This window comes from Nipponia nippon, unplaced genomic scaffold (assembly GCF_047370975.1).
Source record: "Nipponia nippon isolate SJK-2023a ecotype South Korea unplaced genomic scaffold, ASM4737097v1 scaffold_9, whole genome shotgun sequence".
Lineage (NCBI taxonomy): Eukaryota > Metazoa > Chordata > Aves > Pelecaniformes > Threskiornithidae > Nipponia > Nipponia nippon.
In genome coordinates, this window is record NW_028262413.1 from 7,237,594 (window position 1) to 7,259,521 (window position 21,928).

General features: G+C 42.4%; 1 protein-coding gene across 8 annotated transcripts in view; it reads right to left on the reverse strand.

The window, feature by feature from the left end:
• The window catches only part of CADPS (calcium dependent secretion activator), a 223,542-nt gene that overhangs the window by 40,591 nt on the left and 161,023 nt on the right, over positions 1–21,928 (reverse strand). For 4 of the 8 annotated variants that reach the window (XM_087743388.1, XM_087743387.1, XM_087743386.1 and 1 more), the window contains 5 exons: positions 17,131–17,237; positions 11,281–11,437; positions 10,145–10,286; positions 3,318–3,464; positions 34–189 (listed from right to left, as the gene is read on the reverse strand). In XM_087743388.1, the coding sequence (XP_087599514.1) occupies positions 34–189; positions 3,318–3,464; positions 10,145–10,286; positions 11,281–11,437; positions 17,131–17,237 (709 nt within the window). The remainder of the gene's footprint in view (positions 1–33; positions 190–3,317; positions 3,465–10,144; positions 10,287–11,280; positions 11,438–17,130; positions 17,238–21,928) is intronic. The other 4 variants (XM_087743393.1, XM_087743392.1, XM_087743391.1 and 1 more) reach the window with 1 other exon arrangement.

Below are 21,928 nucleotides of genomic sequence, written 5' to 3' on the forward strand. Positions count from 1 at the left end.
AGAAACATGACTAGTTCGCCCATGGGCATGTACCTTTTCACGCAGGACTCAATCATGTCACTTGCCATAAGCTTCAAGCGTTGCTCTAAGTGTTTTCCAAACTCCTCCTCAGGCCAGTGCAAATCCCGAATGAAGGTCTGTAGGGCATCAAGTTTCCAGAACAGATCTTCCGAGGTGCCTGATCCATTGCTGGCAGGGCAAAACGAGAATAAAAGTCATAAGTGGCATCAGGCTCTTTGTAACCTGATGTGGAGACCATTCCTGCAACAAGTGTAGAGCAGACAGTAGTTTCATACACAGGACAACGCTGGCAATCTCCACCATCAGGATTTTGAGTTTTACCATACAGTTGCCTAATCTACCTTGCTGTCATCACCCACAAAACTTTCCAGACCAGATGAGTAAGACAACATTATGAGTTACACATATTAACAGGAAGAATGTGTGTATGGTAAAAATCAGCCTTAGTTAATAACCACATTAAGGTATGTGATTATTAAGAATTAAGGCCAGAAATTGGGGTAGAAAATCCTCGATCAATAATAGCTGCCATACTAGACTGTATGCAGTTATTAAGATCTAGGGTTTCATGCAATTCTCCCCCCTCTGAATTATAGCTTGAGTTTGGCTTGTCCCCCCCAGTGAGGCCCCGTTTCCAGGTAAGGGACAGTGCTAACAAGTGGTGAGCGAGGACACGCTTTATCTCTTGAACAGCTGAAAAAAAATCCCGGTAAGTCAATTGAGCTAAGGGCACTAGACATCTCAAATCCAGGAGTTTTGGCAGGATTGACCGCTGCACCTTTTCACAGATCTGCCTCTTGCAAAGGCATCTATAGGACAACAAATCTCCATTTTTTTAAAATTTATTTTGCAACATCTTTGGTCTGTCACAAAACTCTGAATTTCTCCCCCAAGCATATATTCTCGTACCCACACCCCTGCCCAGATGGAAGTCTTTGGTCCTGCAGTGTGTAGCTACACCGGCTCTTTTCACAGTATAATTATATCTCAAACCTCCACTTACAGAATAAAAATACAGAACTGGATTGCGCTCTGTTTGTGCAGAGAAATTTATGCATCCATAACCCTTTTCTCTCCCTCTCTCCTTCTCCCTCACTTTTTTTCAGAACAATTACCGAGGGAGCTTCAAGAGTTTCAACCCCCTCCTCGCATACCACTAATGCTAACACGGTAATTTAGAAGATATTTAACACACCATGCATTACCACTTGTGCTGACATCATCTATAGAAACAGATGAGGGAGGGTGTTTCTATTGTGACAGATGCCAGCTGCATTGAGTTAATGCTAGAGGAGATCGGAGCTAATGCATACACGGCTACTGCAAGGTGAGAACCGTAGTCCCAACATGCTAGAGGGGTCCTGCGGGGTCCTGCGCTAACAGAGTTACCGAGATAAAGAATGAATCGTCTCGGTTGTAGGAGAAACGTATCTGAGACTAAGCAACAGGTAACATGTCCTTGATGGAGGGGAAGGGTGAGTAGAAGGAAACCAGGGAGGTGAAAAGATAAAGAATCAGGCATTTCCTTTAACCAGAGGACAAGCTTGTACAACAGTCTCAAGTGTTCATCTACCATCAGTTTTTAGTTTCACCTGGTTCAAACCTGTGCTTGGGTATAAATAAGCTTTAACAGTCTAAACCCAGTTTTGGAATGGCATGAATTTATGTTTTAAATAATTAAATACTACAAATACAATAATTGGTATTTACTACAGCAACATTATGACACTGATTTGGTCGCAAAATTTTTAAAGCATTATTCTTGGTCTTTTTCTCACTTTTGGTTAGGGCTCCGTGCAAGTAGACAACACAGTATATTAATTTCCAGGATGCACTGTTAATATTTGCTTGTGAGCACTGCAATTACTCTAATCACGTAGGCAGCTTGCAATGTACCACTCATGCTCAAGCATTTTCAGAGGGATTATCCAATTTTCACTCATGACATGATTCTTATCTTTTCAAGGGCAATACCACAAAGCATGCACAGAGAAAGATTAAAACTTTCAAGTACTCTTTACAGACAACTGCCTAAGCTAGCCTTTAATATAGCTATCTTAGCATGAATATGAGTTGTGTAGCTTTGAAACATAAATGACCGTGCTAATATTTAAAAAGTTTTAAAAATCTATTAAAAAATCAAACAAACATCAGTGTTTGTTTTACTTCTGGTTCGTTACCACTGCTCTGCAATAAAGCCTGCACGAGGCTAATGGCAGAGGCATTTTGGTGGACTCCAGGTGTAGATGTAATCGAGGGTGTTTCAGCAACAGCGACGGGGGTAGTTCTGGGGGGCTTCTTCAGTTTTATCTTTTAAGTGAGAAGGTAGGGAAAAAGCAACATATTTGTGTAGTGCTGGCTGAGATCACCCCATGCCAACCCTAAATAACCCTCTAGGAATTTGGGTGGAGAACTGGCAAGATCTCAGTTCCTGTGCTAGGACATCTCGGGAGATGAGCAACCTCAAATGCTGAGATTTGGGTTGAGCCCACTGTGTACCACCCTCCACACTGCTTGGTGGCTGGGACATTTCATGGAAGTCTGCTATAAAAATAGAATTTGCCTAACCTGTGCTCAGGATTTGCAGTGTGTCCCCCCTGCACTCCACCCTGGGACGCTCGGACAGGGACCTGGGAGCACAAGGCTCCTACAGAGCAGCTGCTTTGACACCGTGCTCAATTTTCCAGGTCATAATCTAAAGCTCACATTGAAAATATCTTTCTTTAGTTGGTTGTGGCATTATTCAGGCTGTCATGATGGCTATGGAGCTCTAATTGCTCTCTGGGGCCTCGCCCAACACGAGTAAGAATTGTTGCAGGATGTTCCTCTTTCTGTTTCATCAAAATCAAGACACAAATTATTATCTGGGAAATGCAGAGCTTCCATTAAATAAGATTCGCTTTTAGATCTACATCTGGTCCACAGAAATTGGTTGACTGGCATTGAAATCGGTTCATCTTCTCTTTTGGACAAAACTCTTTGCTGAGACACATAATGTCACATTATAAGCTCTGTGGTTCGTACGTTGTTCAGACCATGTCCCATTGTCGACAGCTGTTTTGTAAAGCAAGGTACTTGCTCAAACTCTCAGTGGGAGTAAGACGAATTTTCAAGATTTATACAAAAAAAACCCTCAAAATACACATGCCAGAAATTCACTAGTGTCTCGTTCAGAAAATGTCTAATTAACTGTATCACTCTTTAAAGTTTTATATAATGCACAGAAACAAACAATACATATCCATGCCAAGATTACTTTAAATTTAAATGAGATCTAATTTGAACTGAATACACACTCAGAATCATAAATAGCAGCCATCCATGACGGTGCAGAAAAGCTAGGCATTTGTGGGATGCCTAGTGGGATGTTAACTGGTAGATTTGGTACTTTAGGGAGATTCACATTTGGTAGATTCACATTGGGCAGATTACTTGTTAAACTCCTGTGGAAGAAACAGACAGAAAGAAAAAATACCATAACAGTGACAATGCAGATGTAGCAGAAGCACGTGACACTCATAAACAAATCTGCAAAGTTCACAGCACGACGACAGTTAAAAAACTAAAGGAAAACATTTCAGAAAGAAGCATGAGTATGGAAGCTTAAGTGTACTGGGTTTGCAGTCTGCAATAAAAAGCAAGTTACTTAAAAAAAAAAAAACCAGAATGAAAAGAAGAAGAAACACAAAGTAGCAAATTAACAGAGTGCTCAAACACCCACAGAAAAGAACTCCACCTTCAAGTCCTGATACCATTTCAGAGTGCAGAGAGCAGCGGAAAAATCTCTCTCATAAGGGAGTCTCAGTTCTTACACACTCAGGTCGGATGAAAGAGCTAAACTAAGAGACCAACTAGAGAACTGGGATTCAAAACAATAAACAGAGAGTTTGAAATTCCAGCCCTGCAGAAGTTCCTAAGAGTTTTTCTTGCCGCTAAATTCAATGGGGTCGGGATTTCACTCCAAAACCTCTGTTTATTTTGTACTCTACAAATAACAAAGATGTGCTAATCTGGAGCAATGAAATGGTGAACCACAAGGTTCTTCCTCAGCGAAGACTCGTGCCCTGATCCTGCCCTTGCATTCCTGGGTGCGGAGAAAAGGGGTCCCACAGGTTGCCCAGCTCTACATACCTGCACTGTGAATGAATTGCACTTAATAAATCCAGGACTGGTATGTCAATATTTCTTGGCTGGAAATGGACCACGGGGTGATGAAGACATTCAAAGGTTAATTTATGAAGCATGTGTACTTGGGCATCATGACTTCAATAAATATTTTCAGACGTGCAACTGTTATGCAAATAGAGATCTTTTAAAAGTGGGCTAGTGTATTAATTTAATGCAACAATGTGCGGTGTAACAGCACCGCGTGTCCAAAGTTTGCAAAACACCCTGACATATTTTAGTGTGCTAGGTCTCTAGATGTTATAATTGGTCTAATTCCGTTTTAACGAGTGTCTCATCACAGTTATCTTTTACATGCAAAATAAAAACATCATGGGATTTGGGAATCAGCAAAAGAGAGAACTCAGTTACCCAAGTCCCATGTTTCCCGCCTCACAGAAAAGAAGCCAGTTTCAGAGGTGTACCTTGTTTCTGCCTTAATCCAGTAATGCCGTATGGCGCACTGGGACACAACCCACAGGTGGTTTTACAGTCCCATTTGAGGAACAAAACCAGACGCTTTGACACCGTTTTCACCGGGTCATTATTTGGGCTCAGTGAAAATGGAATCAGGACTTCAGGATTTCAGCTTCACCCTGCACCGCTGAAGCTACTGGAAGCTTTTCTACTGATGTGCATGGACACAGCTTCAGCGTTCAAACCTCCCTGCTCTCAGTGATGGCACCAGAACGTGCCACCTTAGCAGGTCTCTCCCATTCCCCTGGATTAAATTAGTTACTGTATAGGCAGCATTATCTGGACTCTTGGAAAACTATCAAATTATATACTATGTCTTTCAAGGCATATTAAAATCTTAGCAACTTCCTTGAGTCATGTTTTGAACTCCATTTCTTACTGCAAGTTTTATATATCAAAACTCAAAGTAATGGAATCGAGCTGGCTATACTGAATAAATGTTTCCTAATGCAACAGAAGATTTGAACCACATCTCTGCAAGAGCTCAGCTTGTCATTGGTGGTAAGTCTTAGGGAACAGACTTTATCCTCATTCTCCCTTTGTGAATAAAATCCCATGCTGGGGAGGAAAACCACAACCCAAAGTCTTTTTCTAGTGAAAAAAAAAAAAAAAAGTATGGTCTTGTTTTCTTTTGTTTCTCTGATTCTTAGTAGATTTGACTTCACGCTATCTGCTTGTTCTCTGTTAGGCAGTAAGCAGATATGAGAATTTACTAACGTAACAAAGCTGTCCATTGTTTCCATTCATACTGTATCTGCTATTAAGATGATATGATTATTGAATGAGACACAGACTCCATAGTGATTGAGAGAGTGTTAAATCTTCAGAAATGGCAGTGCATGTGGTTAGATACTGATATGGAATAAATAAAGAAATAGCAAGAGGTGGACAACATATAAATGTATAAGGAAAAGCAACTTAAATAACTTAGCCAGATGGTAAATACATAAATCAGAGGACCTTTGGTTTTAATATTAAAATTCAAGAAGTGACAGTGTTATATTAATAAAAACACTGTATTAATAAAATATGACTTCTAGAGTAAACAGTATACTATATTCACACGGAAACATATTTCTTTTATACAACACATTATTTTGCTGATGCAAAGATATGTTGCAAGAATAAGTTAGTACTCTTAAAACAAAACAAAACAGCAAAATAATGGAGTATATTATGTTAACATACAGTAACTAATTTTAAAAATATTCTCCTGAATTGACATGCACAGTTTTGCAGGTTCAACCGATCTAATTATCTGACTAACAGTTGCAGTGAGACCTGTAAAAAATGATTAATATTACCAACAAATGTTCCAGCCTGCAGTTGCTCAGACCATAAAACTACAGGTCCAAGACGAGAAACTGTTTCTAGAAGCCAGCCATGCCTATTTAATATAGATGGCTAAAAATAACCTCAGCCATCAGGCAGGGAATGTGGGCATTTGCATCAACAAGATGAGGGCTGTCTGATTTAAGACGACTCAGCTTCAGGACTGGATCCTGATACGTTTGATAAAAGACGCACACTCTGGAGCCGTACTGCTTGTTTTCTTGGCTCCTTCTGATTCACCCCCGTTTGTGTCTGGTAGCTGTGGAAATGGCTTTCACCTGTACTGTCTGCTGGGAAATTCTCAGTGCAAACAGACTGGCAACATACCCCTGGACAACATCCCAACGCTCACACTGTACGGTAGCACCGATCACAGAAAACAAGCCCGATTGCACAGGGGCTGCTCCTGTAGAGCTGCCCTAGTACTGAAAGGAGGGCAGAAAAATCACAGTGTTTTTACTGAGATGTCACCTGGCTCCAGAACAGAGCTAAACGAGAGCCTTGTCCATGCTTAAATGCTCAGTTCCTATGGGATGCCTGAAATGATTTAGTGATGGAAGATGCAAACGCCTGTCTCTTCCATCACTATAAATGCTTACAACCTTACTGCCTAGGCTGAGCAAGTGCTCAAGAGCAAATCTTTTCACAAAAGCCTTGATGTGAAGCAAAGAGCTTGATAGTGAAGTAGGCAGTCAAATCTGTGCTCTTCCTCTGACTGACACCCAGAATAGTAACAAAAATACTCATTTTCACTACAACGGTGCTTCTTTTAAGGGGAAACATTTTTCACTAGCATTTTGTAGTAGTACAGCCTTATAAAATGATTGGTATAATCACACTGTTCAAGTTCTTACATTTATATTAATGATACATTTATAAATAGTTTGCAAAGGGTTAGTGAGCAATTAATAGATGCTAAAGCCAGGACTACAGTGCGGTAGAGACAGCCATAGATCAATGAGTAACGTCCTAGTCAAGCGATTGAAACTGGTTGTCATTGCACCGGCTTTAGCATTTGCTCAAAAAGATCTTTCAACACAGACACACACACAGAGACGCACACACACACGTACGTGTCTGCTGGCTGCAAGATAAATCAGCGTTCTCCGAGAAGCTAGCATGAAAAAAAACCCATTGCAAACCCTACTTTTCCAAGACCTCTCAACTCACCAGAGAACAGACCTACTCTGTATCCTCCGTATTTGGATGACTGTGCGAAGGACAAGTGTTCCACATTTCTCTGCGTGGATTCATACAAGCACACCAGCTGCTCTAGCTATAGGGCACGGACCCCCTGCAAATTCAGCAGCTCTGCAGAGGCAGATTACATAGCCCTCATGAGCACATTACATCGATGCTTCTTCCCCCCATGTTTGCGATACTTAACAGTATCTCTCTCACTGTTTGTGATTTCTATACCTAACTCCTTGTAGCATAAGGTACAGAGTATTCAGCAATGAAAATAGAAGAAATACATGCTTGCAAACTGCCATCTGGTCAGGTTATGGAGGGCTACATATTTCAGCCTCGACTGCAAGCACGAGCATAGAGAAACCCTTTCAAAAGACTTTATGTTGTGGAATAATTTCTTAGTTAACAGGAGATAATGAGATTTCCTTCTCACAATTCACTGTAGAGATCAAAAGCAGGACAACAGTAAGCTTGGTGGGACGGACAGCCACGATGATCTACCTTTTCTGGCCAACCTGAAGGCCTTTCTTCAAAGCAGAGGAAAGCCATGGAAAAACATACTGCAGTGTTCCCAGTCCCCAAAAAGCTCTGCTGGAGAGGCAGCAATGGAAGGCCGTGACTCGGATGGAAATTGGCTGGTCCAAACTATTTGAGAATCAACGGCCAAAAATTCAACTGTGCTGCAGTATGGACATGTGGGGGGAGAAGGAGGTAGATACATGAGGGCAAATCAAACAAAATAAGTCTCTGACCTGAGTTCTTCTGCAAGTTCACTGTTGATCAGACAAAGAGGAGCAGGTGGTCTGCCCAGGAGGCGAAAGATGAAGATGTCTTAACATTTAGTTCTGAACAGCGCATCCAAACTGTCATAAGGTCCTAGGAACGACACCCCTCTTTTCCCTTACACAGTATGTGCCACTCTCTGTGCGTTCGCTGGTTTCTTCCTTCGCCGGGTCACATTGCGTTAAGCCAGCATTTGCAACTCGCACTTTTGTGTGCGAGACACAAGAACAAAATACCGACTAGTGAAAAAAAACCAACCCTGGAGTGCATCTTTTCACCAGATGGACACAAGCTTCTTGTGAAAAGCACCCACTTTCCTGCTGGAAGAAATCTTTTAAATACCGAAGTCTGTAAGACAGATAGTCCATTCTGGGCTTTCGCTTGAAACTGCAGCGCTCAAAGCACTCTGTAACTGGAACTCCAGAAGGGAATAATCATTACAAGAGAACGAGGAAAAGATCTTTTATTAACTATCAAAGATAACTTGAAAATGATGGATAATGGCATACCCAGGGATAAAGCGTTTTGACAGGCAAGCACCACAGCCAAGTACTTATGGACATCTATAGTTAAGCCACAGAAGTCATTAACAGCCAAAATGATGTCAGCTTCTGACAAAAGAAAAAAGCAGAACGAATTGCTTATTGACTGCTTGACTGAGGTGGACAGGTACACAGAGCTAACTGCCTCTATTTCATAACAGACAAGGAAATACAAACATATTCATTACTAAAGCAGAGCTCTGAAACTAAACTTAATGCTAACTTCGAAGTGCAATTCTGCTTGAAGGAGTGGCTGTAAAAATGGCATTCTCCTACTCGAAAGATCTATTTCTTCTATGTTTTCTGGGTCACATCTGCTTATTTGAAACAAGATTTTTTAGGATTTTTAATCCTGTTAGCCTGCAGACCAAAGACAGCAAATGGAAAGTGAGAGAGAATCCTGAATGCCAGCCACTTAACCCCACTCAAAACAGAGGGGATGATCAGGTGTCAAGAAAAGGCCTGAGATTTGGCAGGCAGAATCCTTACGGATGCTGAGGATGCACACGAAAGAAAGGAAAAAACCTGGGTACTCAGACTCCAGGTTGCATATGGGAGGCTGGCTGCCGAACAAAATCTCTTTTCCTTGTAAACGGAACATATTTGGTGTGAAAAGCCCTAAAAGACCACACGTTCTTTTATACAGCAACCTCTGAGAGTGCAGTGCCACTTAACTTTGCCTAGAGAATCACAAAAAAGCAAGGAAAATAGTCTTTCCAGAGGTCACCTGGTCTGAATCCCCTGTCTGAGCCACCACCAGACTCACGCTGCTTGCAAAGGGTCGATCTTTCTCTTTTAATACCTTTATTAGAAGGAAAAGACAGTTCTTCTCCTTTGTATGATCTGACTTGGCTTTTTAGAGCAAGCATGACAGGGTTCAGCAATGCTTCAAAACCTGTGAAATAACAACAGTAATCCAAAGCACATGCCACATTTTTATCATTCACCAGCTCTTGAGTTCAATTTGGGTTTCTCTCAGGCTACTCATTTCTTGCTGGTAAACTCCTAGTTCTCCAAATTCAATAATTGATTCTGCTTGAATCATCTCGCCTGTGTTTCACTATGGTTTCTGCGCGCCTAATTCTACAGGTAAGGGAGCTGGGACCAGGCAGAGCTGCCCTGGGACACGAGGACACGTGCAGCCATCAGTCGCAGGGCTGATGCAAGAAGCACAACGCTGCACTATCCCTCCACGGGGTGGGTGGAAAAAATGAGTATTGGGAAGAATAAGTACAGCAGTGACTCACACAGGTTATAGGGCTGGACCGAACACAGCGAAGCAAGGGGTTTTTGTTCTGAAAAAGAGCTGTTTGAGTTCAAAAGGGGCATTGGAAAGGCCTTTTAGAATGGGATCCAAAAAGCCACGCCAGCTAAGAAGGTTTTTCACATTTTCATGCTTTCCATGTCCAAAGGCACACAGTTCAAACTGAGGCAGCAATGCATTTCAAAAGTAAATACCATTTCCCTCATTAACTTGAAAACCCTGATGAGATCAGGCCTTCTATTTTTAGCAATAAACCAGAAAATCTAAAGCGCTTTCTGCATGTCCAGTCTAACGTTCGCTATTTCATCTCTGTATGAATCTCCATCCATTTGCACCCAAATTCCGATTGTATCAAAGGAGGTTTCCTTACTTTACTGGCTCCCATGACTCCCGCTCAAAGCCCCTGTGAATTGACTGTGCAATTGAGGACTCCATCAGATCGACATATCTAACAACAAGTGGAGCAAACAGGTCTTGGAGGTGTTTGTGGAATTTTCCATTGCACAAATTATCTAGAATAGATAAATAAAAGTATAGTAAGACACCACTGTTACTAAAACCTCTGTAACAAACCACAGCGTGGCACTTCATTACACAACAAATTTGTCAGCGAACAGGAAGAAACTTCAAGAACATAACAGGAGCTGGCATCAGGCACCAATGTTTACGACAAAGACAGCAGGAATGGCTTCTTACTCCAAACAAATAAACAGACAATGAATCTTCTTTTCCATTAATGTCAAACTTACAAATACATTACTACTTCCTGTGAATAAAATGGACGTCAGAAATACAGCATGGCAAACATGGCTTTTGCAGGTAGGAGCATCATCTCTTCTTTGGTTACTCAGTACCATGATGCTGGACATTGCTCCCTGAGGATGAGTCCCTGGCTTTTTATGTGGTCGTAGAAAGCTAACTGGGGCCCCGGTCTGGGACCTAACTGAAGGCAACGCCAATTCTGCCACCAGCTCCCCGGGGAGCGGTGGAACCACTGGGGATAGTGCTAAATCCTCACGGGTTTTGAAGGGATGGGCCCATGTGCTTTGGAGAAGAGCCATATTTCACAAAGCACTATTTTTCTGAACTACTCCTACTTCCATTTACTTTAATATTTTCCTCCCTTCAATAAAATCTTTTAAAGCAGGGGCTATTCTACTCCATGTTAAATAAATGCAGTAGACACATATAAAACGATACACACATTTAATGACAGTGAAATAGAGTACCTAATTCCCTGCTTATCAGGCAGCCATTACCAAGAGACTTGAGAAGATGAAGCAAAATAAAAGTTCAACTTCTCACCTTCGACTGAGGCATTTGATTTAAGGGGTGTCTGTGTGCTTTTTTCTAGTGGAAATGGAACAAAATCAAGCTGATGCTAAAAGAGTATGTACTGTAAATCTCTACCCATCTCAGTTCTCTGTGCAGTACGGAGAGGCTGAAAGCATTATCAGTAACCTGAGCTGCCCACTGAAAAAGAAATGATCAAAATACAATACATACAGTCACTACGAAGGGAATCGTTTAGAAGCTGAAAGAGCGGGAAGCTGTCCCAGGTGTCTGGGGGTTGCACCTCTAACGCAGCGTCCATATCCACTGCAAACAGTGACAGGAAGGTCTCCGCGTGCTCAACCATTAAGTCTGACCACCAAGCAAAGGCCTTCAGAGTTGGTAGAAAAAGATAATAAAGAAGTATGTTAGTTCTAATACAGCACAGGGAAAGATGTTAGGCCACATATCTCAAAAAAAAATAAATGTGCATCCCATGGAAACTACCTTTATTGTAAAGAGAACAGTGCTTTAAAGCGCTAGCCTGCACAGACAGTGCAAATCACAGGAATCAGGCACCGCTGTTTTAATACAAAAGTTTCCTGTAGAGAATCTAGTCAGAGCTCCACCATAAAGGCACGCAGCTGTAATGTGGCAGAGGTTTTGTCTGTTCAATTTACAATAAATGATTTAATTCATCTTTAGTTATGCTAATTATCAGAAAAATCAACTAATTCTTATTCTAAAGTACAGAAATTTGGGAGTTTCTTCACTGTGCTTGTGGGTTTTCTCCTGTGTTTTTCAACAGTTTAAATTTTATTTGGATTCACTACTTCTATTTGTCTGGAAAAACTAGAAGCCTGAGACATTAAAATCTGTCCTAAATCACTCACACTCTCCTTTAGAGATATTTCAAGCATCACCAATAAAAGTTATTACAGCACTGTTCATTTTACATGGTTAGCTACACACATCCATACACTACCACCTTCATAAGGCTACTGATTAGGAGACCGATTACAAAGCTCTATTATCAACATGCCAAGATAAAAAAAAATCTACAGCAAGCCTATATTTTCACAGAGGCAGGAAAAAAATGTATCTAAACTTGAAAACCAAAAAATATCAGTGAAGTAACTCATTCTCATGCACATGGGTCCTTAAAATTCACTGTACGGGCTCTCTGATGCGACATTCACATCATACATGGCTCAGATGTGAATGCTGCAAACGCATGCATGCGTGTTTAGTAATCACTTCTGGCTGGGAACATGCAATATGAGAAGTGCTGTCGTTAGGACCATGTGCTGTCATTTTGAAGTGATAGGAAATTACTCAGGGACTTAAAGGATCTAAGAGACAGCTCTCCAGCACTTTGCAAGAAAAAGAAACCTCTAGCATAGGCACAAGACTGGAGATGAAACGGAAAAGACCGGGAATAGATGAATCAGTTTGAAGAGGAATTGCCAGTCAGGGGGGTATTTTTTGCAGATTTTAGCAGACATGAATAAGCAGAATGGACGTTCACTTTCTCAGGGTTCAGTTTCGATTCACTGATGAAGAACTGCACTGATTCGCAGAGCTCAACTCCAGCTGCTGGTTCCCTTGGCCATGGAGAGGGAGCAGTGCCCCAAAACCAGGTTACTGCCATGAACCCCTTTAATTCTTCCCATTTTGGCCTGACTTCTCAGCTGCCAATGATATCGGCAGGGGGTCTTTGGGACTATTTCCACTCCTTTGTTCCCCCAAAATATAAAGCAGTCTGATATTGCCCTGCTATTATTCTGCGAGTTGATACAAAACTGGTGTGAAGACGTGGACAGGTTGGACATGGCACTCGGTGTTGTACGCCCAGAGCACATCCAAGACGTAAAATAACCAAAATAACTGAATAACCCCCAAACTAATCTTAGTATAGGGCCTGCCCTGTCATGGGGGTGAAGATGTGGATGAGGTGGCTGTGCCGTGAAGGCACGGCTTTGGTGCGCCCAGGGGCAGGCTGGGCAAATGCCATGCCCGCAGCAGCAACACCAGCAGGTTACAGTGTCCCTGTGGTCACGGCGTGGGGACAAGGTGGCTACACCGGGCTCCTTCGCCTGCAAACTGCCGCCAGCCCCATGCACATGGAGGAAGCCGTCGGGCACTGCTGCAGCAACACCTGCCCTGGGTGCGTGGAAAGCCCGGGGGCACCGGTGATGGTGGCCCTGGGCATTTGCAGAGTTGTTACTCTGGAAAAGCCAAAAGCGAAGCAAGGGAGCCCAGAGGGCTGAGGACACGTGGCAATGCTCTTCAGCTCTTCCTCCCACATCTGGCACCGATGCCCAACCAAGCGTGTGGCCGGACACCTGGGAGTGCTGCCTTGGGCGGTGTTGCACCACTGCAAAACCACACAGGAACCGAAAACATCAAGACTCAGGTCTGCTCCCGATGCCTGCTCAAAGCTCGTCCCCAAAGCGCAGGTGGCAAATGAGCGGATGCTGAGCAATGGGGCTGCGGAGGGTCCTCTTAAAAGTAGCAGCGCTCATCTGTGGTTTTCAAAGATGCCGGGGCTGTCCTTGCACTGACATGGTTTTTCTGGCTGTGCCTCTGCCTGCCAAGAGCCTACCACGCTGTGTCCCCATCAGATACTGCCCACAGGTCTGCGGGCAAAGAGCGATCGCTACGAAGGACCAACGGCAATCGGCATTTGGTGGGGAGGGAAAAGAGGGGAGGCCAAAGAATATCTTCTGCAGCAAATCCCAACATAAACACTTCAGAGTCCTGCAATAAAAACCTGCTTCCGTGAAAAAGGAAAAAAAAATGCTATTTTTAAGAGAAATTATGAAGAAAAGCATGTGATCATTTGTGGAAAAAAAACATGCCCAAACCAGTCAGTTTCCCTTTTGCTGGAAAAGCAAAATTTTAGCTCCATAAGTCTCTAACTTATGTCAGGATCCTCAGCCTCCTCCTCCCTAGTCTCAATGAGCAGGACCTTCCTGCGGTGGGAACAGTAACACCATACTTTGAAAATCTCTTTCAAGATGGTAACATTTTCTTTATTTACCATCTACTTACCTGCTTTGCTTAAAACACAATGTAAAGGGGAAAAAAAAGTGTGCTTTCTAGCCAAACACACCTATTATTGTATATTTTACACATGGATACACATGTATATATGTATGACCTCAAAGAGTTAAAATACATATATACATATACACATATGTATACATAGAGAGAGAAAACACAAGTTTAAAAATAGGTGAATGGCATCGTTTCTGGCATTTGTCGTCGGTCATCCAGAGGAAGGGGAAGGGAGCTGGGAGACGTCTGATGGGAGAGATGGCACAGTGACAGAGACCTCCCGCTCTCACAGGTTACAGACGTCGGCACACGGTTTCGGCTGCGTTTCTGCCTGCGCTGGTTTGCTTCTTTCTTACAGGTAAGACAAACCCAACTGACTAGACACGGTACGTCTGTTGTAACGGTTTTTGAATATTTTCCATGCTCTGAGTATTATTTTCTGGGTTCTCATTAGCGAGTCTGCCTGGATGTCCATGTGGGGAAAAAGGGGGCATGGTTTAATTGCAAAAAATGTTGCTTTTCAGTAAATTAAGGCATTTCTTCAGTAAGTGGTGCAATTTAATTTTCTGCTGAACATCCAAAGTAGACCAAAGAGTCGCACCTTGCAGGTCGAACCTTCTCCAGGTGCATTGACAACATGTCAAAAAAACCTCACCTGGAATAATTTGAAAAAAAAAGTGCAATACCTCAGCAATTCTCATTGCACAGTAAGAGCATAATGTGGCTACAATGCATAATAAAAATCAGTGATAAACCACCCAGCCTCTTCTCTCTCTTCCTTTGGGTGCAATTCAAAGTGTGCAGAGAGCTGGCCAACTGCCTGTACACTGCTGAAATGCCACAGCCACCCTCAGGACAGGGATTCAATAACGTACCGACAGTGTGCCGGGCTTCTGGAGAGAGATGAATTTCACCCTTCCAGGTCACCGTTCAGAACAAGGGACCAGGATGCCTCCTATCCATGTTGGCATTAACCTTCTGTCTCTAATCAAAACCTTGCGACATAAAAGATGCTGGAGAACAGTTTTGAGTCTTCCTCCTGGTGCGGATCTCGGCAGCGTGGCTGGCTGAACGCGACCGGCCCTGTAACCGCTACCTTCAGAAGTCTACCATTTTCAAAATAAACTGCATTTTAAAAACAGCTCTTTCCCAGCTGGTTGTACATCCAGCCTGTGCTGGTGATGAGTGGAATAAAACACTCGTGATCCATGGACAGGTTATCACAGCTCGTGCGCAAACGCAGCGCTCTCGAGCACCCCCTCGCTCTTGTGAAAATGAAGTTTATTTCACTCCTCACCCCATATATTCTCTCTCTACATATAAATACTGTATATCCAGTACAAGGCACATACAGACAAAACCAGAGGAAGACCACTACCATTCTAGGCACTCGTGTAGTACTTAGTCCACCTCCACCACAGTGTACTAGAGGTCGGGTGAATGCAAAACGACAGAGGTAACAACAGGCTGAGGAGAGTCCAGGCAGGTAGGGTTGTGTTGGGATGTAACTGCAGCGCTCGGAAAATATACCCATTGCTACATGCATGGACCGGACTACTATGCCACATTTACCCTCCTGTGTCAGGCTACCAGCTCCGCAAGCAGCCGACTCGAAGTTGCTGTTACATTCCTCGGTCAAAGTTACGGAAGCGAGGGCAACCCGGGTAAGATCCCAGTAGGAAACATGGCACTGAGAGGGCATGCACGGAATATGACAGGAGTGACTCGTTTCATTCGGTTTAGTCACATACCTCTTTCCCCTGCCAGGATCATCCAAGATTGAATGAACAGTAGAAAAACAGGGAGGAAATTTAAATATGCAATCAAGCATTAGTTGGGTGTTGTGGATTGTTGTGTATTATCAATAAGTTAAATTATACTGCAAATTTAATATACACTGGAATGATTTTTAGGTGATTGTGAACTTATTTATCAAATGCTCTTAATGCAAACTATAGTGAGTATATATATATATTTATATATCAATGGGAAGGAAAAGAGAAAATAGTGAATGAGTGTTAACATTACCTACAGTCATAAACAATAACTGTTCACCCTGAATTTTAAAACGATTAACTTTTCAATATGTATCCAAGAGCACCAGATTTACAGAGAACTCAGGGCTCAGTCCTGCAAATACTTACACGGGTACGCAATGTCACTCGCTCGGGCAGAAATGTCCCGACGTGCTGAGAGCGGGACTACAGCCAGCAATGCCAGCTGCCTGTGGGGTCAAGCGTTTCCAGGATCAAGCCTCATGATTTTCTGGTCTACTTTTGACTATGACATGGTTTCAGTGGTTTTAAAACATGAATCTACCCGTTAAAGTGCTTTGAAGTGTTAAGAGTAGTTGTATTAGGCCTTAGATAACCCAAATAATGAGCAACAGAGAATACTTCATCCTAACCTCCGGGACTAATAATTGAGGTATTCCCAATAAGCGAAGGCAGAAGAGGCCAACAGGACACCAGGTGAGTTAATCACGTACTGCAGGGGCCCAGGGAAACCCCTGGAAACAACCAGAATGTTCAGAAAGGGACAAAAAAAGAATTGCTTTGGTTTGTGGTGGTTTTCCTTGCTACAGCTCTGGACAGCAGGAGCGGTAAGCTGCTGCAGGGACCCCGCTAATGCTGTCTGGAGGCACAAACACAGGACATTATTTGGAAAGCCAACCTTTCTGAAAAGGGGACAGGCTTGCTCTTGTATGTAGTTGGTGGTGAACATATCTGGCCAGATTCGGCTCCTGCTGGCGCTGTACGAAAGGCTGCAGACTGACGTAGAGGAGAGCAGAACTTAATTAATTCCTCCTTTAGCCCTCCCTCCCCTCTGCAAAAGCAATCTTCCTGAACTGTACTTTGCCTTCATCACACTCCAGCACCATTATTTAAGAATACTTCTGGCTTTTAAAGAAGATAACCCAGCACCAGTTGGGAAGTCATCACACAAATATACAAAGCTCCTAGCAAGCCACTGGAGCCTGCTGAAGACCTGGGGGACACGACCTCGCAGGGCACCGCTGCTCACCTCCGCATGGTGTTCTTCGTTTTGCTGTAGGACTTCAATTACCAATTCTGCCAGACGTATTGTATCTTCTAACTTTTTAGCTGGTGTGACTAACCGGCCTACATTTTCTGTAGTACAAGAACTCGAGTTAAAAGGGAGGCAGGATGAAAAGCTAGATGTACAGTAAGTTATTTTAGAGGTTTAAAAAAAATCCCATAATATTCTACAGCTTTAAAGATCTTTTCATGCATATGTTAAATGCTTATATAATTAGTACTGAGCAAACCAGAAAGCCACATTCGTTATTATACTATGAAAATACAGTGCTCCAGCTCCAAATTTCACAATACTGTCAGAGTTGTTTTGCTTTATGGCGAGATGGCGGCACTTTATTAGCTCAGATAAGAACATCGCATTCCCTAAAGACAGCATCTGGCCACTAATATACGAACAATATGTATCCTTCAATGTAGATGATGCTATTATAGAAATCATGTCTATATTATTTTAAAATTCTTCTAAGAAGATCAGTTCAAACAAATCTGTCTGTACTTTTAATAAATTGTCAGACTCGAGCAATTTAAATGTCACCTGCTACTGAAAGCAAAAATTGCAGGTCTGCCTTGCTCCAGGATTTAACTCCACAAGGGTCAAGGAGTTACGCATGCTGGAGGGAGTGGAAAGTGTGGTAAATCCCACTAGGCGTTCATAGGTAAGATTTATATGGGAAAAGAGATGCAACTTTACAGCAAAAACCCCGCAAACAAACCAAAGAGTTTAAATCCTGGAGCTTGGTGTTTAGCTATATTGAGCTATTTTGCAGCATTTTCTGAATATAAATAATAGAAATATAAATAATATAAATAACTTTTACAAATAATTAAATTATATTCTTCTAGGTAATTTATATTATTAATAACATATTAAACATCCGAGGTGGTAACAATCTGGTATATTTAGAGTATTTAACTAGAAATAATATAGAAATAAGATAGAGAAAAACAAACTAATCACATTTTCATTGAACGACAGAGCTGGCTGAGTGCAGCCAAGGGGGCTTCTAGGAGCTGACACCGCGGCTCGCTTCCCTGCGGTGTGCAAAGCCTCGGACGGTCGCCCCAAGGAGAAGCAGCGCAGGAGACCTGCTGCTGCCCGGGGATCCACCCACGCTGCACCATGTCCCCACGTTAACTACAGACGTGTCACTTAGGGTGCCAATCCCGTCTCTCTAGTGCAGCCACGGCAAAGAACGGCATCGCACTTTGGTAGCTACTCCAGCTAATTCATACCTCTGTGCCGATGTATATTTTGGCCTCTCTATGATATCAAAGCTGGAGACTTTGTAAATGGGTGAAGTACCAAAAAACCCCAAACCAAATAGCCAAATCGATCTGCTGCAATTAGCAGTGTACAACAGACCGTATGTGCCCAACACAGCAAAATGCCAGCAGTGCATGCATTGAAGCGCCGTTACTATCAACCATCCCAGGATTCCCAAAGGAGCCCAGCTAAGCCAGCAGCTTGGGTCGTGCCAACATGCAAGGTGCTGGCTGGGCATCTCGCTCCAGCTTTCTGCACGCACTAGCTTTTTGCTAGTGCTTAGGCCTTCTCTACAGATAGGACAGAAACTTGTGGCTGCCCAAAGGTGGCACCGCTCTGCTCTACTGGGTCACCCGGGGAGAAATCCCTGCCTTGGGGAAGGCTCGGTGAGCTTTGAGGACTTAATTCTTCCCCTCAAAATCTTGCCTGCTCCTAGTTTTCCCTGAATACCTGTTTACAGGTAACAAATATCCCACGAAAAGGAAAGCCATGTTTTTCAGAACGGTCACGTTTGGGTGGTGAGCGAGGGGTACACGGGCTGGTTTCCAGAGGAGCTCAGCCACCTGGTCAGCTGAAGTCTGGCATTGCAGGCGCTCAGCTCGGCTGAGAGATGTAACATGGTAAAGCACCACGCAAATGAACTCTACATTTTTTCTGATTTATGCCACAGATAGGGGCCTTGGGGGTTTCTTCTCCAGTATTCCTTTTGTTTCTTGTCTCACTGGAAACAAAAAAAATCCAGGTTCCCCTTAACATAATTTATTGGGCAAATAGTGAAATTGGAGAGCTGCTGGTTAACTCCTCATTCTTTCTCCTATTCCGTCCAGCACCTCACTGACTACAAGAAGAAGAAACCTCTTCTTTTCAGGCAAAAGGAGTCCCAAGACACATCCCTTAGTAAGCTCTGGTTGTTTCTGCACCTCCGAAGCCAAGGGGAAGCTTTTCTATTGATCAGAGCAGCATCAGGCCCATTCTCATTTGCAACACTGATCTGCTCTCAAATACAACTAAAAGACAAAAGTGTTAATAAGAACAACTGCTCAGAGATGCTGTCTTTAAAGAAAATATTGATGCTTATACAACTTTGGCAGCCAGCAGATGTCAATCTTAATTTTTTTTTCTTCTTATTTTAAATATTTCCCTGGTTAAGTTACTATACATCAGAATATTCTGCTAAGATAGCTGGAGCACTGACAGTTACATGAAACGTATACGATATACTTATCAAACATTTCATCCAACATCATGTAAAGCTCATACATATTTATAGTTTTCATGCAAAATGTTATGCAACAACAATGTTATTTTGTGCTGACGTTGATATTTGAAAATGTTGCATATGTCAGACATTGCTAGACAAAAAAATGTGGACATTTTGAAATAAATGCTACCTCTAAATCTCTAAAACCTACCACATCGCGCTAGGTATTTTGTATAAAGCTGCACATGAGAACTAGCTTTCTACTACTACACAAGCAACTGCTAGACTAGAAAACCACTGAATAAAAGGAAGGAAGACTATTACAGTACTTGGCGGCTGTTTGGCCATGCCTTTGAGCATATGATTTATCATGTTAGTCTGCGTTTGAGAAGATGATGGTGGTCCAGCCGGTGGCTTAGGCTTGGACGGACGGGCTGCTTGTGCATGACGGAGAGAGACGCCAAAAGTAAAGACACAAATGACTTCATAAACAGTGACAAAAAGATGGAAACTTCGAAAGGAACATAAGCAGAAATGATCAAATACAAATGGAATAAGCTGCTGGGTTTTTGCTTATCGGTACTTGAAGTATTACATGGTAATGACACCATCTGACAACACATATTCTAGAAGTCAGCAGATTCGAACATCCTATGGTACTGTGCAATCAGAAAGTTAAAAATTCAACACAAGTATGAAACTGCACTTCATGCAGCCACGTGAGGAAACTGAAATAGGGTAATTCAGCTCAAACTCTGGAATTCAGAAAAGGTGAACTAAAAAGGATGACTGTAAGTCAGTGCCTCAGTGCTTAGGTACATTTAGCAATAGAATAATGAGCCACAGGAATTAATTGCTTTGCAAATATCAATTACACATTTTAGAATTAAACGTCACTGTTGGTTAAAGGGAGCTATAAAATATTCTTGTGCAATTTAAACATGTAAAAAAATCTGTCACTTAAAAATGTGTGGTTCCTGATCGTTTCCAGCTCATTTAATTATTTTCAACTTGGAATTCTAGTGGCTTTTATATTCTGGGTTGAATCATATATAAAAACTTGCCAGCTCTATCAAATATGTTACTTGCTATTCCAAATGTTAGAATACTGCAATCAGGACTTGACCCATCTGTCATATAGTTTACAATATCAGCATAGGAAAAATTCAAAGAAAATAGCCTTTCCTTTTACATACACTCAGAGAATAAATTATATACTGTGAATATATTAACACAATAGTTTCTATTCCATTTAATAACAGTTTTTAGCAGCATTGTGACTATTTTTAATAATGCCATTTGCAAGGAATCTGGCATATTTATCTGGACATTCTATTGCCAAAAGTCCTTGCCATTTTGCTTGTATTTTCCAGCGGGGGAAAAAAAAAATCGGTTGGCTTGTGCAAAGTAGATTTCTGATTGCTTTTAATTCTCACGGAATTATAACACTAATCAAAGTATAATAAAGAATATTCGAGTAAAGCATTAGTTAAAGAGTACGAGTTAGGTTGGTTCCCCTCTCCATACACAGAGATAGGTACACATACGTACATAAACACACACACAATGTGCACAGGCACACGCACGCACACACACGTATTTTTAGTCTTTTAAGCTGTGTAATGATTTAATTCAGACTCTCAGATTCAAGGTACTCATTTCTGGCTTTTTTTTTTCCCCTGATAACAGGAAAAGCAAATCTATTTGTTCATCTCTGGAGTCATCCCGATCCTTGTTCGGTGTTTAGCAAGGGTGGCTTTGTCCCCAGAAACAAACCTCTCAGCCTCAAGTGACAAAAATAACTGCTTTTTGGGCATTGGCCTAATGACTTTCACTCTAATTTAAAACATAAGCAAGAATTCAATTTGGCTGCTCACTGATGGCTCCTGAGCTCAACATGCAGATGTAGGACGAATATGTTACTGCCCATCACTGGAGAGCAGTTTGTGCCAAGGTCCCCGCGTGGGAAGGGACCATGGGGAGCGGGGACCGCATGTCTCCTCCCACCTGCATCTGGCAACCGTGTGGTGGGAACCCCTTGCCACCCAGGGGAGTCCATCGGGCTCCAAAGTTGGGAGAGTTAAAGAGAGAGAGTTCCTCCTAAGAGCGTGAAAGCCAGGGGAAAATCGTATCCCAGAATTGGATCCCACTGCACCTCTCAGTGCTGCAACCCTCAAGCGCCCCTAAATGTGAGTCCAGCCCCTGCATCACCAACAGCTACCCATCAAAAAACAGATTTCAGGCTTCACGAACATCCAGACCCTATAGTGTCAAATGGGCCTGACTTTTGCAAATGTT